At 40.8% G+C, this 17,667-nt stretch overlaps 1 protein-coding gene across 3 annotated transcripts in view; it reads left to right on the top strand.

Annotated features, from left to right (window-relative positions):
* The window catches only part of WARS2 (tryptophanyl tRNA synthetase 2, mitochondrial), a 105,784-nt gene that overhangs the window by 10,487 nt on the left and 77,630 nt on the right, over positions 1 to 17,667 (top strand). Inside the window, exon 1 of one of the 3 annotated variants that reach the window (XM_088835624.1) lies at positions 12,032 to 12,165. The exons of the other annotated variants lie outside the window; for them this stretch is intronic. Within the exon in view, the coding sequence (XP_088691750.1) occupies positions 12,121 to 12,165 (45 nt within the window). The 5' untranslated portion in view covers positions 12,032 to 12,120. Of the gene's footprint in view, positions 1 to 12,031; positions 12,166 to 17,667 lie in introns of those variants that run through there. 3 annotated transcript variants of the gene reach the window in all.

The following is a 17,667-nucleotide window of genomic DNA, read 5'->3' as shown; positions in this document are numbered from 1 at the left end:
CGACCTTCCTTTCACAGTCCAGATCCAAAACACTTCTTCTCCAGGTCATTGCTGTCCTACATGGATCCTCTGCCCTGGAGTTAATAGAACTTCCAAGTTTGCTCAGAACTATTTCCTTTGACTTCTTTGTTAATGTCACTGTCTCTCCTTGTAAAAACCTTTCTTCACATTTTACTTTGTATATACCCATCAATCTTTAAAGAGTAGTGATTCTTTAAAATAAAAAAAAACAACAAAAACAAAACTCATGTATGGAAAACTGTTCTTATGCTGGAAATGATTGTTCCCATTTTGAAATTTTATAGGACTTTGTACCTTTCTTATAGAAAGTAACAAATCCTTCCTTATATACTCTCTCTGTTTATGGACATTTGCTTTAAGACAGATGGAAAGCTTGATTTGGGGAGAGGGTTGTTTTTTATTGAGATTTTTTTGTGAACACTCCACCAGGAAACAGTTTATGATATATACATTGTTTCACAGGTGCAGCTTCTGTTTTTCATAAGTGGGGTTTGCTACCTCTATAAATTATACTAAAGTTTGTTACCTTTGTATATAGAAAAGCATAGACAAACTGAGAATTAAGATGAGAAGGTTTTGTTTTGAGTGTAGTTTTGCCTCAAGAGACTGTCTAGTTCAATAAACATGCCTATTATGTATACAACAAATGACATCATCCTTTGTAGTAATAAGAGTATGCTTTCAACTCCTGAAGGAAGTAAAATGTTCATTTATTGTATCAGTATTGCCTTTTTCTTAATCGTTCATTATAAGTTCCTTTAAAGCAACCTATGAAGGCATGCCTTAGGACCTTTGCTCTACAGATCTTGGTATGCTCTGCAGAGATATAGAAAACAGTCCTAAGTCTCATTGTACTGTTACACTGTGTAGACAATAAGGCCATTTGTAAACTTCCCACCTGGAGAAGGAAATGGCAGCCCACCCCAGGATTCTTGCCTGGGAAATCCCATGGGCTGAGGAGTGCAGGTTACAGTCCACGGGGTTGCAAAAGCCAGGCATGACTTAAGTGACTAAACAACAATAACAAGCTTCCCATCCAGTGCTATTCCATTTTTCTCTGGACCATGATAGAGTACAGTGGAGCTTCCCAGGTGGCTCAGTGGTAAAGAATCTGCCTGCCAATGCAGGAAACGTGGGTTTGATCCCTGGGTTGGGAAGATCCCCTGGAGAAATGAATGGTAATCCACTCTAGTATCCTTGCCTGGGGAATTCCATGGACAGAGGAACCTGGTGGACCATGGGGTCACAAAGAGCCAGACACAACTGAGTGACTGAGCATGCACACACAAACATGCATACACACACGCACACACACACATGCATGCACACACACACACACATGAGTACAGTAGTATGGTTCAAGAAGAATTTATATCTACATTACAAAGAACTTACATTTTCTTCTTTTAAAATGGCCTATTGACATTTTAGTAGTTGTTAAGGAAAGTTTATTGTTATACTTCCTTACCAATTTATCATTTACATGTTTAATAAAACCCGAAATCAACCTAGCACAATCACAAAACTGTTTTATGATAGGATGTCTTATCTGTTGGATGGGGTTTAGTTGCAGCATCTTCCTATAAGTTCGTGACTACAGTGGCCAAACATCTTGTTAAACCCCGGATGAGTTGTACCCATCAATCTTTAAAATGTCTTGGAAATTCCAATGTTTCAGCATCCACATGACATCTCCCACATTGTTTTTCACATTCTAAAATAGAACAGAAATTCTTTAGCAGACCATGTGTCCTTAATTTTGATTGGGAATATATTAACATATCTATGACTCAAACAGAGACACAGCTTTCCCCTCATCTTATTTTTCTGTCTAAATAGCAGACTTTTGGTCAGTGTTCCATGACTCCTGTCTTCCTGAAAGTCAAATGCCTGCCTTTACACTGGCTGTGGAGAGAGGGTCATCCAGCTTCCATGTGGACCACATGTAAGGAGGAATGGGGAGAGAAAGAAGGGGCTCTTCCAAAAAAAAAATAACAAAGCCAAGATCCCTGACAAGATAGCTGTCAGCTGAGTAGCACTTTAAATTATGTGTTTAGAGAGATCATCAAGAAAAGCACATAAAGTGGGAAAAATAATTTTCAAACATTAGCAGTTTTTAACCCTTCATAGTGTTAAACTGAGAGAGATAGACCAGAGTTGAAAAATCCAACAGAGAGATGAGAGAAGAATCATTAAATTGCGAGTCAAAGGATTCCAAGAGGGAAGAGAATTTCAAAGGAAAATGAAGAGCAAAATAGTGCTATAGTATGATACAGACTAAAAATTAGCTCTCAGGGTTTTTAAGTGGTGTATCACTAATGATATTAGCAACAACAGCAGCTTTAGAGGTCATTGGTGCAGATTAATGAAGAAAGCTGAGCGCCAAAGAATTGATGCTTTTGAACTGTGGTGCTGGAGAAGACTCTTGGGAGCCCCTTGGACTGCAAGGAGATCCACCCAGTCCATTCTAGAGGAGATCAATCCTGGGTGTTCATTGGAAGGACTGAAGCTAAAGCTGAAACGCCAATACTTTGGCCACCTCATGCGACGAGTTGACTCACTGGAAAAGACTCTGATGCTGGGAAGGAGACAGGGACGACAGAGAATGAGATGGCTGGATGGCATCACCGACTCGATGGACATGAGTTTGAGTGAACTCTGGGAGTTGGTGATGGACAGGGAGGCCTGGCGTGCTGTGATTCATGGGGTCGCAAAGAGTCGGACACGATTGAGCGACTGAACTGAATGAGATGAGAGGTGAGGAAGTTGGGACTGCTCTTGTGAGGAGCCTGAATAGGAATGACATGCCAGAGAGGGAGAAGGGAGCTTTAAAGAATGGTCTGACGAAGAGAATTTTTTGGAGGTAAGGTCTTTGGGGATGATGGAGACTTGAGCATGATTGCTGCTGCTGCTACTTCTGCTAAGTCACTTCAGTCGTGTCCGACTCTGTGCGACCCCATAGACAGCAGCCCACCAGGCTCCCCCGTCCCTGGGATTCTCCAGGCAAGAACACTAGAGTGGGTTGCCATTTCCTTCTCCAATGCATGAAAGTGAAAAGTGAAAGTGAAGTCGCTCAGTCGTGTCCGACTCTTCATGACCCCATGAACTGCAGCCTACCAGGCTCCTCCGCCCACGGGATTTTCCAGGCAAGAGTACAGGAGTGGGGTGCCATTGCCTTCGGAGCATGATTGCAGGAGCCAGTAAAGATGGAGAGATTACAGATACAGGAAAGAGTTGGAAAAAAATGTAATCCAGAGCAAATGATTGAACACCAGGAGAAACAGATCAACTCTGAGGCTGGGAGAAAGGGGGTAGAGGTGACTGTGGGTCTAGATGAGTTTGGGGTGGGAAATTCAGGAACCCTAAAACCTGATGGGTATAAATTCACTCAAGGAGCTTCAGTCCTGAGATAATGGAATCAGGTAGTGGTTTAGCAGATGAGCACTCAAAGTCAGACTGCCTGGGTTCAAAGTCAAGTTCTGTTTGGTAATTGGAAGTCCTTGGGCAAGTTACTGACATCTATACCTCATTTACCTCATCTGTAAGACGAGTTAAAAGCTTGAATTCCATAGGCAGACTGCCAGAGTTTGGAGCTAGTAAGCTCTCCTGCCAGCTAGCAATACATACTTGGCAAGTCATTTAACTTTTCTATACCTTAGCTTTTTCATCTGTAAAATGGAGACAATAAAAATGTCTACCTCCCAGAATTACTGTGAGGATTAAGTGAGTTGATATTTATGTGTCTGGACCAGTACCAGGCACATCGTTAGTACTATGTAAGTTTTTAAAAATGATTCATTAAGCAGTGTTGAGAGTAGAGGGCCTAAGAAACTATAACTTAGATTTATGGGTAGATTCTACATTGTTTTAAGATTTCTCACCAAAAGTGCTCAAGTACCAAAATATGTAAGTGAAGAATGAGCTTTTTAGCCTTGACCCAGGATTGGAGTTTCTGCATGGCTGTCAGGACATAATGGAGATATGAAATCAGATGGCTAACAGGAAGGTGGACGTGGGGAAGACAATTATATAGTATCTTAGAAGCAATTATAAAGACTTTGTCTTTTATTAGGATTGAATTGCAAAGCCATTGGAAGGCTTTGTTTAGAGGAAGGAAGGCTGACACAGGTTTTTAAACTTACCCTAGCTGTTATGTTAAAAACAGAAGAACAAGATGGAAGTAAGACCAATCAGAGGCCAGTACAAGATCTGCACAGGGATGATAGTGGCTTAGACAAGGATGAGTAATAAAAATGTGCTTGTGTGTTTAGTCGCTTAGTCCTGTCCAGCTCTTTGCAACCCCATGGATTGTAACCCACCAGGCTCCTCTGTCCACGGGATTGCCCAGGCAAAAATACTGGAGTGGATAGCCATTCCCTTCTCTAGTGATCTTCCTGACCCAGAGATCAAACCTGGGTCTCCTACATTGCAGGTGGATTCTTTACCATCTGAGCCACCAGAGAATCTCAGTAAGTTGATTTCATCAAAGATGAGAAGTGATCAGATTCTTGATATGTATTTTAAAGAATGTACAGTCAACAAGGTTTTTTTGTTTGTTTGCTTGTTTTTTTACTGATTATCTAATCAGTACGATGGGAGGAAGGAGTCAAGATTGATTCCAAGGTTTTTGGCTAGAGCGACTATAGGAATGAATTTGCCACTTGCTAAGATGGTAAAGACAGCAAGAGGAATAAGACTTTGGGGATTGGGTTGAAGATCAGGAGTTGAGTTTTAGACATCAGGAGTTTAGATGACTAGTTTGGATCAGGAGTTTAGATGACTAGTGAACATTTGAATGGAGATGTCAGGTAGACAGTTGAATATATAAGACCCAACCTCAAGAGAGACATCTAGATGCATGTATAAATTTGTAAGTCTTCAGTGTATACAGTACTTAAAGCTATGAGATTGCGTGTGATCATTTAGGTAGTGTTTTTAGAAAGAGAAGCGGTCTAAGTACTGAAGCTGTGAGCATTTCAACATTAAGAGATTGGAATGATGAGAAGAACTAGCCAAGATAGTAGTAGCCAGGTAGGTAGGAGTCCAGTTCACGTGCGTCTGTGTGTTTGCACAGTACACACACACAGACGGGCACACACGCAAGCATTTTCACATGCATATGTGCACACAGCATATCCTATATGAAGACAGAATGATCGGGGGTACCAGCTACTTTTCTTTACTGATTACTTGCAGGAAAATTTAATTTCTCTACTTGTAGGGAAAATTAATTGGGAAACCAGGTGATTAAATAAGGTAGCTTGATGGGTGTGGAATCAGAACAAGGTGTGTGTGTGGGGTGGGGGTGGTCTTTGGGTCACTTCACTGGCGACTGTAATTAAGCTGTGATAACCCAAAACGCCGTCCTCACTTTGGAGCATACATGCTCCTTGGACAACATATTCCTGACTGGTGTCATAGCACCATTTCCCTTGGACGTGGCTTTAAAACAGATGGCCAAAGTTTTCCCAAAGGAGCTGCTTTTTCTAAGCTTTCACCCCTCCAGGAGGCATATTCTTTCTTTAGATATGTTAATGTACCTCATCTTGTTTTCATTAAGTCTTGTCCTCAGAGTTCTTATACTTTGGGGGGTAGGGGGCGTGTCACTATTTCCTTTGATTAAAATATGGACCTTCTACCTAGAAAAATATGTACATAAACTCTCAAAATTTTGTGTACAGTTTTACAAGTCCATGAACCCAGCTTAAGAACTCCTACTTGAAATTGACCTTTCTGTTTTGTTGGCTCGTGGAAGGTAAACTTATTCCTTTCTTTGAAAGCCCACTTCCTTATTGTTGTCTCCTGTACCACTTACTAGTTACAAAGCTGGTCTTATGATCTACACCATAGGATTTTTATGTGAAATTATTTAATAATGAAGTATTCCTGGCACTTCAATGAGTGAAATCTTTTGTCCGAAGAAGGAGGTAGACTGTCATACCATATGCCTTCCTGTATAAAAGGACTCAGTGAAGTTCTAGTATGTGCATATACAATAACACAAATGTGCAAGGCTCATGCTCACCAATTCTGAAATTCAGCCTTTAGTAAGTGGTGTGCGAATCTTACTATAAAATGCTGCTGCCTAAACATTTAAGAAAAAAAAAAAAATATATATATATATATAGTTAAAGTTTGGAGGAAACGGAGGAAGATTGAAAATATTTGCTTAAAAGGTGAAAGAAAAAAAGCTGTCCAGAATATTAAGAGCAACACCCATCTGAACTTCACAGAAAGTGTCATGAGAGTGCCAATGATTAGAACTGATCAGATATTTGGCTGTCTTTTTCAAGCAGAAGATGGATTTGAACCAGATTCCTACATCCATGGTTTAGTTTTGAAGGGGGGGGGGAGTCAATTATTTGTCTCTTTGTTCAAAGGCCTTTTTTGTACTGTAGATCCCTGAAAAGCTGGTGGAGAAGCCAGCCTTTCACATCCATTAAGGTTAGCTCTGAAACTGTTGAATTTGATCTCTTCCATTTGCCATCTGGATACAGTAGAGAAAAAGCTATTCTGCATTGGGTTGCTGGACACCATCCAGAAAATAATATGTCAGGGGCATCAAAGGCTTGAGGCACTTGGTCCAGTCTGTCTAATGATCACAGGCAGGGTCTGCTCTCCAGTTTTGTAGTATGTTTTATTTTTGCAGTGACAATATATATCCCAGTAAAATAGATCACAAGGATTACTGCCAACTTGTCAAAGCTAGGATTCTTCCATCATACACTTCAAAAAAAGAGGCCAGATTTTAATTGGGCAAAGCTTGACTCCCAAAACTGAGGAAGCTTCATCTCATCACAACCTGTACCCTTTCTTAAGGAGAGCACTTAATACAAAGATTTTAATTCCTAAGATTGTTTCATCTCACACCCAAATGCCACATTTTTAAAGTCTCCTTAAAATTGACTTCATTTAAAGTTGTATTCCTTATGCTCTTTATAAGTGGGCCCAGTATCTGGCCAGCTAATGACCAAGCTGGCAGCTTTCCAGGATTCTGACAACCACATCTCATTATTCACACCAACTGGAGCCAATTGTGGCTGGATTTTTTTTTTCCCCGTTTTGTTCTGTATTTAAAAATGTGGATAGGAAGCAATAGCAAGCAATGGCATGTCATTTGGTATCCTCTGGGATTGGGAGGAGCCTTCCATAATAGGTCCCGTAATATCAGGGGCATATGGCTGTGTTTTAAGGTAGCTGGAGGCCATCTAACTCTAAGCTCTGATAAAGCAAGATTAGTTTGGGTCTTTGCAGATTGTACTTAGGGATTAATTTATAGCTTCTGCAATAGGTATAATCATAGGGCAATTGCTGTTCTGTCTCTTATGCTGGTAGGGGGTGGCAGGAAGAGTTGCCAAGCCCTAATCATGGACATTACTTTTCTTTGTGGACAGAAATGGTTGCCAAGTAACTCCCAAGTCTCCCATGCTGACCTCAGAAGCTGGAGAAGCCCTGGCTGGGTTTTGGCCAGCTCACTGAAAGGGGTGTCGTGGACAGTAGCGCTCTGGTTGTGTGCCCTGTTTCAGGTTATCCAGCAGATGGTGGTGGTGGTTTAGTCGCTAAGTCATGTCCAAGTCTTGCGACCCCATGGACTGTAGCCTGCTAGGCTCCTCCGTCCATGGGATCCTCCAGGCAAGAATACTGGAGTGGGTTGCCCTTTCCTTCTCCAGGGGATCTTCCCAACCCAGGAATCAAATCTGGGTCTCCTGCATTGCACGCAGATTCTTTAGTGAGCTGTTATTCTGCTCCAAAATGGTACCATCCACACTCTCATTTTTTAGGACTTTATTCTCAGAATTTTCCTGTTCTTTTCCGTTTAGATACTGCATTGAGAACAACAAATACTTCTCCTCCATTAAGAAACACAAGTGAAATCTCCAAACCATACATCAATCAAGCAAAGCAGCATTATCCCAACTAAGCTCCATGCACATGCTCACATCTTCTGTTTGGTTACCACCAGGATGGACTGGGGGGCTTCCCTGGTGGTTCAGTGGGTAAAGAATCCGCATACAATGGAGGAGACACAGGAGACTCGGGTTTGATCCTGTATGGGGAAGATTCCCCAGAGAAGTAATATGGAAACCCACTGCAGTATTCTTGCCTGGAGAATGGACAGAGGAGCCTGGCAGGTTACAATCCAAAGGATCGCCAGAGTCAGATATGACTAAGCACGCACACACTCGTGCAGGCTGGACTAACTTTCTGTAGTTGGCAAGTTGTTTTTTCTATAGTTTTTACCTGCTCTCAGGTCCCCTCTCTGGCTTAAAAGCAAGCCACTCCAGTACTCTTGCCTAGAAAATCCCATGGATGGAGGAGCCTGGTAGGCTGCAGTCCGTGGGGTCGCTAAGGGTCGGACACGACTGAGCGACTTCACTTTCACTTTTCACTTTCACACATTGGAGAAGGAAATGGCAACCCACTCCTGTGTTCTTGCCTGGAGAATCCCAGGGACGGGGGAGCCTGGTGGGCTTCTGTCTATGGGGTCACACAGAGTCGGACACGACTGAAGTGACTTAGCAGCAGCAGCAGCAGTGATGTCAAGTTGTTATTAGAGCCAGACTTCCTGGCCCAGCCACCTCCTTCCCAAGTACCTTACCCTCTCTGTGCCTTAGTTAGCTTACCTGTGAAATGGGACGAGTTATAGCACCTACTGTTGTGTTATAGGTTTGTTTCAGTTAAGCAGCTATGTGAAGGAAAGAGCCTGGCATACCACAGTGCTCAATGTATATTTGCTACTGTTGTTGTTATTATTTGATGTACTTTAATACGAGTGGATTTCATTTTCTTTACTTCAACCAAATATTTAGCATTTTGAGCCCTTTATTATTCGTTAAACATGAAAAAGATTTTGAGTTCTGCTGAAAGAATTTCAGGGATGCACAAGCAGGAAAGATTGGAGCAAGGGAGGTCCTTCAGATTACATTATTGCCTTGCTGGCTCTGAAGCTACAGCAGAACACAGTGAGTTGGAGGAGCTGAGTGGCCCCATCCCTTATTTAAAGTCCCTATAGCTATAGCTGGGGGCTTGTCCCGGGGTTCAGCAGTAAAGAATCTGCCTGCAATGCAGGAGTCATAGGTTCAATCCCTTTGCTGGGAAGGTCCCCTGGAGTACTAAATGGCAACCCACTCCAGTCTTCTTGCCTGGAAGATTCCATGGACAAAGGAGCTTGGTGGGCTATAGTCCATAGGGTTGCAAAGAGCCAGACACAGCTGAAGCAATTTAGCATGCACGGTCATCTCACTGGAAAATAAGCTCCAGAAATGCAGGGATTACATCTTTTCCTTCGCTTTTGTTTTACCAGTGTCTAGAACTGTGCCTGATCTCAGCTCAGCTCCTCACAGACTCCTGTGATTTTTTTTTTTAATATATATACTTATTTATTTGGCTGTGTTGAGTCCCAGCTGCAGCACACAGGATCTTCCACTGCATATGAGATCTTAGTTCCCTGACTAGGGATCAAACCCGATTCCCCTGCATTGCAAGGGGATTCTTAACCACTGGACCACCAGAGAGTCCTTTTTTAAAAGATATTTATTTACTTTTGTCCTTTAAAGAAAATTTTATTTAGTGCCATTATCTGTCTGGACCCCTTCTTAGTTTTAAAGAATCCCCTCTGTGTGAGCTTTGCTGGGTACGGTGGCCTACGAGAATTAAAATACTGTTTTGTCATCAACTTAGCATGGACCTGATACCCTAATGTGTAGCTCTGATAAACTTGATTAGGCCAGAGACTCTTAACCTAAACCCAGACCCAAATGTTGGGATGTGAATTACCAGCAGCCTGAGATAGAGGGTGCAAGAGATCAACTTGACCTCTTAAAAAGGGAAGAAGGGAGTCTGGGGAGCCTGGCTCCAGGCAGGCTCATAGGAATGGCAGAAAGGGCAGGATTCACCTGGTAACAAACAGGACCCAGGTGTGGTCCTTGAAATTGATCAATTCAATGAGCCATTCTTTTACCTAAGTGGGAACAAGAGAAGGTGAAGAAGGGAGTCTCTTCCTTCAGTGAGCTTTATCTGTCAAAGAAGAACAAAGGTAAAAACAACTGCTGTGGCACAGGATCCCATTTAGCAAGTAAGAATGGAAAGTCGGGAACCAACAGAGACAAAATTGGAGATACCACGTAGGCAAAAATACAAGCAACACAGTGTAGTTTTGTGGAAATCAGAGAGGGTTTTGAAGTATGATAATAAAGAGTGTCAGTTGTTAGATTGAAAGAGGTCGCTGAAGAACAGCAAGGCAGAAGAGGCTGTTGGAGTGAAGGATTAAGGAACCATTATTTATTTAGAAAAGCTCTAGTAACTTGGTGGTTGAGAAACCAGTTTATGGGGAGTTAGATTGATGGTGGCAAGTACAGGGTTCTCATGGTAATTTTTGAGATTAGAAAAGGAAGAAATAACTCCATATAGGGCTAGACCTCTTTCTGTACTTCTATACAATGCAAAAGAATGTATAAAGACCTAAGACTTCAGATGGAAGAAAGCAAAAGAAAACTTGATGGAGAAATATTCTTAAGAACACAAGAAGGTATAAAATCGGTAGCACTGTGGGAAAAGATTAATCTTAGAGGGATTTTCCTCTCCAAAACAAAAGAGGAAAGAAGATGGTTATCTGCATGGAAATATTTGGCAGTACAGAGTAGGGAAGCTGATGCTACATATTGAACTCAGTAAAAATGGACTGGGGTCATCTAATAAGAGGGGAGCTCCTGGGTCTTAAGTAAACTAGAGATTTAAAATTAGCTGTAAATAAAATGGACCAGTGAATTGCTAGGCATGGCGCAATAGTCATTGAGCTACAGAATTCTCAAGGGCAGGGATCATATATTGCTCTTGTATCCCCACTGATGCAAGAGCACAGTGTTTGTACCATGGTTAGTCCTCAATAAATATTTGAATGGATGGGTGGAAGGATGGGTGCATGGATGGATAAATGGATGGGAGAAAGGAAGGGAGGAAGGAAGGAAGGAAAGCAGGATTGGTGGGTGGATGGATGGTCTGTTACCTACATGTGCATATTTAAAGTTTGTTCCTCTGTCCTTGAGATTTTCCAGGCAAGGATACTGGAGTGGGTTGCCATTTCCTTCTCCAGGGGACCTTCCAAACCCAGGGATCGAACCTGGGTCTCCTGCACTGCAGGCAGATTCTTTACCAACTGAGCTACAAGGGAAGCCCGAATTAAACTATTCTTGACCCTAAATGAGGGCCTAGGTGAAATCAAGTATAGCCATTAGACTAGGCCCTTAACAGTTTGCAGTTTGGAAACAGGACTTAATATATGACACCTTTTCTCTAAACCCTCAGTTTTTGTTCACTTTGCTTAGGATGAGGGATAACAGTGGTATTTTGGCAGTGCTGGCTGACTGAGTTGTTAGATCTAGCACACATTATTCTGCTGCTTATAGTTTCTGGCCCAGGTTCAGAAATGTCACATTTGAGCCCCTATTTGCAATTTCAGGGTCCCCCAAAGAACCTATACCTTCCTGGTTTTGACTCCTCATCTGAGTTACTAAATTCTGGTGACTTAGATAATTCAGATGTCCTTACTTAAAGCTGAATGACTGGCTTGTGTGTTAGAGAGACTTGGAACCCATGTTAGAAATTCTGTATCAGATGTAATAAGTGAAGATCCAGATTTCAGATTTAATGGCTTGTGCTTTTACAAGTAAAAAGTAAAAGATGGAAGGGAAAGGAAGGCAAGGACAGACAGTGCTTGAAAAGAAAAGAAAAAAGACTTCTAGTGTTTTATTTTTCTAAGAGAAGAAACTGGTGATGACACTCTCGTTTAGTCAGTTATTATAGTTGGAGCACCTGTGGTATACAGAAGCATGAGACTAGTAAAGTAACTTTTTCACTAGGAAAACTGTTTTATTATCCTTTATTTAAAAAATAGCATGGGCTTGTTTTTATTTTAAATCCATGAACTAATATTCCAAATTGATTATTTCCTAGTGAGGGGAAGCTGAAATAATTTTGATACTAAAACATACATTTCTTCTCAACTTGCCAGTTAACATCAGGAGTTTGCTGTTTCATTACCACCAGGGACACTAGTAGGACCAAAGCATTTTTCTCCAGGTTGCTTTTGGTTGTTCGGAAATGTCACAGTGGAAGCCCTGGCCCCTTGAACCAGAGCAACAGCAGGTGAGCAAAGGAGGAACTGGATTTCAAAATATTTTGTTTTAAGAGGTTATTTGTTATGTTGAAGTCATCACACAACATCTGATGTTGATTTTGAGATTGTTAATGTATCCTTTTTAAGCATTCAGATTAGAAAACATAAACACATTTCCACTCAGTTTTCCCATAAATCCCATCCCCTCACTCAACTCAAAACATCCTGATCCTGCAGTGTTCTGCTGTGTTTCTGCCCTTGCCGGATTAGGCGCGCTTCTGGGTTCCTTGGGGGCGGGGAGGGGGCGGGGGCCGGGGAGTTGGGGGTGGGAGCAGTGCACGCTGTGCTTGTCTTCCAGAAAAAGGAAATAGTGCTGTATTGTAGCGTAGACACACTCTACCTAAGGGCAGAACTAGTCAAAAGTCAAATTGAATTTACACTATGAGCTCTTTGTATACTTGCAAATTGGCTTCTAACTGTACCTTGTTAAAATAAAATCAGAAATTATCACATAAAATCCATTCTGAACCTTAAAGTAAGACTGCTTACATTCTGAGCCGAGTTGAGCAACTTTATCAAGGGTTCAAAAAAATAGTTTTTTCAGCACAATTTATTCTAACAGTGTGTTGTTACAGACTCAGCTAAGGTTGCAGTACAGGGACTTCCTTGGCAGTCCAGTGGTTAAGACTTCAGTGCAGTCAAGTCCAGTGCAGGGGGTGCAGGTTCGATCCCTGGTCAAGGAGTGAAGATCCCATATGCCCTGGGGCCAGAAAACCAAAACAGAAAACAGAAACAAGAATGTAACAAATTAAATAAAGAATCCAAAAAATCTTAAAAAGATTGCCATACATTAAGAATTTGGAAAGGTGTTGTGATAGTTGTAGGTGTTGTTGACTAAAAGATGCATAGGTAACTTGGGAAAGGATAATTTGAAAATGTCCTTCTAGTCTTGTGAATATCCTTCCCTCATTCTCTTCCCTGGGGATGCTGAGTACGATAAGACCAGACTTCCAGCTCCTGCACTGTGGAAGTGTCATACAGTTAGTATTCATTTCTACCTCACTTATATACGTATTAAACCTCCACCCTGTTGATGTTAAGAATGTTAAGAAACATGGATCTCGCCCTTGAGAATTTCACTGGCTGGTGAGGGTAGCAGACTTGCTGGAAAAGTAACTTACAGCACAATGAAATGCTGTACTAGAGGGAGAAAAAGCATTGTGGGTACTTAACGGAGCAAGTAACTCAACTTAAACCTAGGGAAGCTGGGGAAGACTTCATAAATGTGGTGACAACTGAACTGCATCTTAAAAGATAAACTGAAATTTAGCAGGTGAAAGGCACACCAGGCAGAGAGAACTGAATGTGCAAAGGTTCAGTTTTGGAAAGAACATGGCTTCTTCAGGTAACTAAAAGAAGTAGACAATTCATGGAGTAAAGCAGTGAGAAAAAAAAGGCTGAAAAAATACACGTAAGTCTTCTTGGGTCTTCTTAACTCATCAGTGCTGGTGGGATAGGAACCAGCAAAACTGCTAGAAACACAAGAGAACTTGCAAAATACTTTGTTATGTAATTGGGCTATTTATTCTCCAACAGTGCTTTTTTTAAAAAAAATTGTCATTAAGATGGAAAATAAAAAAAGAAAATCATCTGTATATTATACTTTAGTATAACTCAACTGATGACATTTCAATAGCATCATTTTTACACAGCTGGGGTTCTGCCTGTCTACACAAAACAGCTTTGTTTTACTTGGTACATACATTTCTCACTCTTCATTATTTGATGGTTACGACACAAGCATCTGCAGTTACTTTCTCAATAACTATGATTATTTAATAGTAATATAAAAAATAAGTTAGTGTTATTTTTCACAAAAACGTCCAAGAACTGAGGTAAGCACCAGTGTCGTTTGTGGTACCAAGTATTTCATCATTAATCATTATTTAGTATATAGTAATTTGTCATCTAAGTAGTTGAAAAATAAGGTACTACTTTCAAGATGTACTTTGAAGTCATCTGATTGAAACTGTTGAAGATGGGAATATTCTGTTACTTACACTAATTATTTTACTTACTAATATTTAGTCATAAAAAAGAATTATGTACAACAAAAAAAATTTCCAATTGAAAAGGAAAGGGTCTCAAAAATGCCAAGGGAAGTTGTATATAAAATCATTACAGTTTGAATCTGAGTGCTGATGTGTGGTGAAGTTGTTGAAAATTTTTCATTTTTGACTCCAAGTATATTTATAAAAATAGAATATGCTCATATAGATACATAAACTAAGTAAAAATAGTCAGATTTGGAAATTTATTGGAAAACAGTGTTTACTGGAGAAGGGACATGATAAATATTCATTGATGAATAAAGGTAGGTTTTTGGAATTGAAAATCAAACTGAAATATAAAGGAGAATAATTATTTTGGTTTTTATTTTACAACTTGATCAACCCAAAAATGCACAAATTCCAAATAATTGGAATCAGAGAAATGAAACTATGATACTGCATTACTTTATAAATGAGATAAATGTTTCTTCAGCTCAGTCGATGATAAAAGATGAGACAATTTAAAGCAGAATGAAGAAATGTCATCAATTTGTATAAACAATCAGAAAAAACAAGTCTCCTTTAATTAAAGAAATATTCTTGAATTTCATTAGGCACAATGAGACAACTAAGGAATGCAGAGTTATTTTGTACATGTATACACACACAGTGAGTGCAAATCAGAACTATGACATTTCCATTAAACGTAAATAAAAAATTGAATGTGGGGGTGGTGAAGTTTTAGCTGCTGCTGCTGCTGCTGCTAAGTCACTTCAGTCGTGTCCGACTCTGTGTGACCCCATAGACGGCAGCCCACCAGGCTCCCCCGTCCCTGGGATTCTCCAGGCAAGAACACTGGAGTGGGTTGCCACCTCCTTCTCCAATGTGTGAAAGTGAAAAGTGAAAGTGAAGTCGCTCAGTCATGTCTGACTCGTAGCGACCCCATGGACTGCAGCCCACTAGGCTCCTCCGTCCATGGGATTTTCTAGGCAAGAGTACTGGAGTGGCTTGCCATTGCCTTCTCCGAAGTTTTAGAGGAAGGGCTAAAAACTCAACTGTGAAAATTTTTAAGGTTTATTAACAAGAGTGGGGCTTCTCTGATGGCTCAGTGGTAAAGAATCTGCCTGCAATATAGAAGATGTGAGTTCGATTTCTGGGTCAGGAAGATTCTTCTGGAGAAGGAAACAGCTACTCACTCCAGTATTCTTGCCTGGGAAATCCCATGGACAGAGGAACCTGGCAGACTACAGTCCATGGGGTTGCAGAAAAGTCAGACACACATTAATAAGTAAAAAGAATTGGAAACTCTGAAATGAACTCTATGCTGACACTTCTTTGACAACACAGCCTCTGGATCTGCGTAAGTTACCAGATTTTTCAGAACTTGTATAACAGGCTCAAAAATGTGAGAAGCAGGAAACTATGTGGCATGTCGAAAATATGTTGGATTATTTGTTCTTCAACATTATGGGCTATCATTGATAACTTCCTGAGATCTTTCAAATATAAAGAGGGATGGTGAATTAATGATCAGCTGACACTGATCATTGTCAGTGTCATTGGTTTCCAAATGTGAATTTTACTGTTTTTCCCCCCAAGTTTATTTCATACAAAGCATTGTAAGACTTCTTTCTAGGAAATTCCCTAGTGGTTCAATGGTTAGTGCTCCACATTTTCACTGCTAAAGCCCAGGTTCAACCCCCAGTTGGGGAACTAAGATCCCACAAGCCACATGGCACAGCCAAAAAAAATAAATAAATAAACTTTCTAAAGAGCTTCAAAGAAAGATTATAGATGTGTTTTCTTAGCTTTTAAGAGAAATGGTTCACTGTTTATTATCTAAGAAAACCTGTATCTCCAGTCTAATGCTCTCCCAACTGAGCTATTTTGGCTACTGTTAAACCTGTATCTCAAAATGATTTGGGCCGGGGTCATTATGCCAAAAAATAGTCTCTTAAGGTTTCAAAGAGAAAAAAAGTCCTTTCAGAGGAGAACAGCGGTGTTTGTTATCGTTGTTCAGTCGCCAAGTCATGTCTGATTCTTTGCAACCCCATGAACTGTAGCACACCAGGCTTCCCTGTCCTTCACTATCTCCCTGAGTTTCCTCAAACTCATGTCCACTGAGTCAGTGATGCCATCTATCCATCACATCCTCTATTTTTCCTTTCTCCTCTTGCCCTCAATCTTTCCCAGCATCAGGGTCTTTTCCAGAGTTGGCTCTTCACATCAGGTGGCCAAAGTATTGGAGCTTCAGCTTCAGCATCAGTCCTTCCAATCAATATTCAGGGTTGATTTCCTTCAGGATTGATTAGTTTGATCTCCTTGTTGTCCAAGGGACTCTCAAAAGTCTTCTCCAGCAGCACCACAGTTCTAAAGCACCAAATCTTCAGCCCTCGGTCTTCTTTATAGTCCAACTCTCACATCCATACATGACTACTGGGAAAACCATAGCTTTGACTGTATGGACCTTTGTTTGCAATGTGACATCTCTGCTTTTTTTACATGCTGTCTAGGATTGTCATAGCTTTTCTTCAAATAGTACGTATCATACTGCTTTATCAGAAGAATGGTGCACAATCAATATTTTTTGGACCAAAGGAAATGGTATTTGCTAAGAGTAAGTTTACATTTTCTGAGTTATTATAGTGTAGGGAAATTTCAGATCTACTGTTTAAATGGAAGTAATAAATGGAACAAAGCTAACTATATACAGTAATTTTGTAAAAGCAATGCAAATATGATCCTAGAACTTTGATTTTTCCCAGAACAAAGTAACAGCAACTCATTACATCCCTGTCATTGATCTTAGCTATTTGTTTATTTGATGTGGTCTACCTAATAAAAAGGTAGACCTTCCTGCACCTCAGCACCACTACCTGCGTATGTGTGGTTGTGGTCTGGCCAATCACGATAGCCGATGCAGAATGCTCATGTTCTAGTCTGCCTGGCCCCAGCATGGGCTTGGGCAGCTCTGGAGAAGCTCAGTATCCTAACAGACTGACCCTGAAAGACTCATCCTATTAGTTTACCACATTATCCAAGTGTATTATTCTTTAAGGCTGCCTTAACTGTGTCACATACCAGATGGCTTAAAACAACAGAAATGTATCCTCTCACATGCCTGGTGGCTCAGAGTCTGAAATCAAGGTGTCAGCAGGGCCATGCTGTTCTGCAGGGGCTTTAGGGAAGAATCCTTCCTGAACTCTTTTCTAGATTCTGGTGACTTGTTGCAAACATTGGCATTCCTTGACTAGCAGCTACATCACTGCCATCTCTGTCTCCTTCGGCGCATGACCTTTTCCCCTCTGTATCTTTATGTGTTGTCTCCTCTCCTTATAAGGACAGTAGTCATTGGATTTAGGTCCCACTCTGATCTGGTATGACCTCATCTTAGTTGATTACATCTGTAAAGACCCTACTTCTGTGTAAGGTCACATTCTGAAGTTCTAGATAGACATGAATTTGGTGGAGGGACATACT

Source organism: Moschus berezovskii, chromosome 4, assembly GCF_049115385.1.
Source record: "Moschus berezovskii isolate FMDL1 chromosome 4, NW_MosBer_1.0, whole genome shotgun sequence".
In the NCBI taxonomy this organism is placed as follows: domain Eukaryota; kingdom Metazoa; phylum Chordata; class Mammalia; order Artiodactyla; family Moschidae; genus Moschus; species Moschus berezovskii.
The sequence above is the reverse complement of the archived record's forward strand: the minus strand, read 5'-3'. Positions and strand labels throughout refer to the sequence as shown.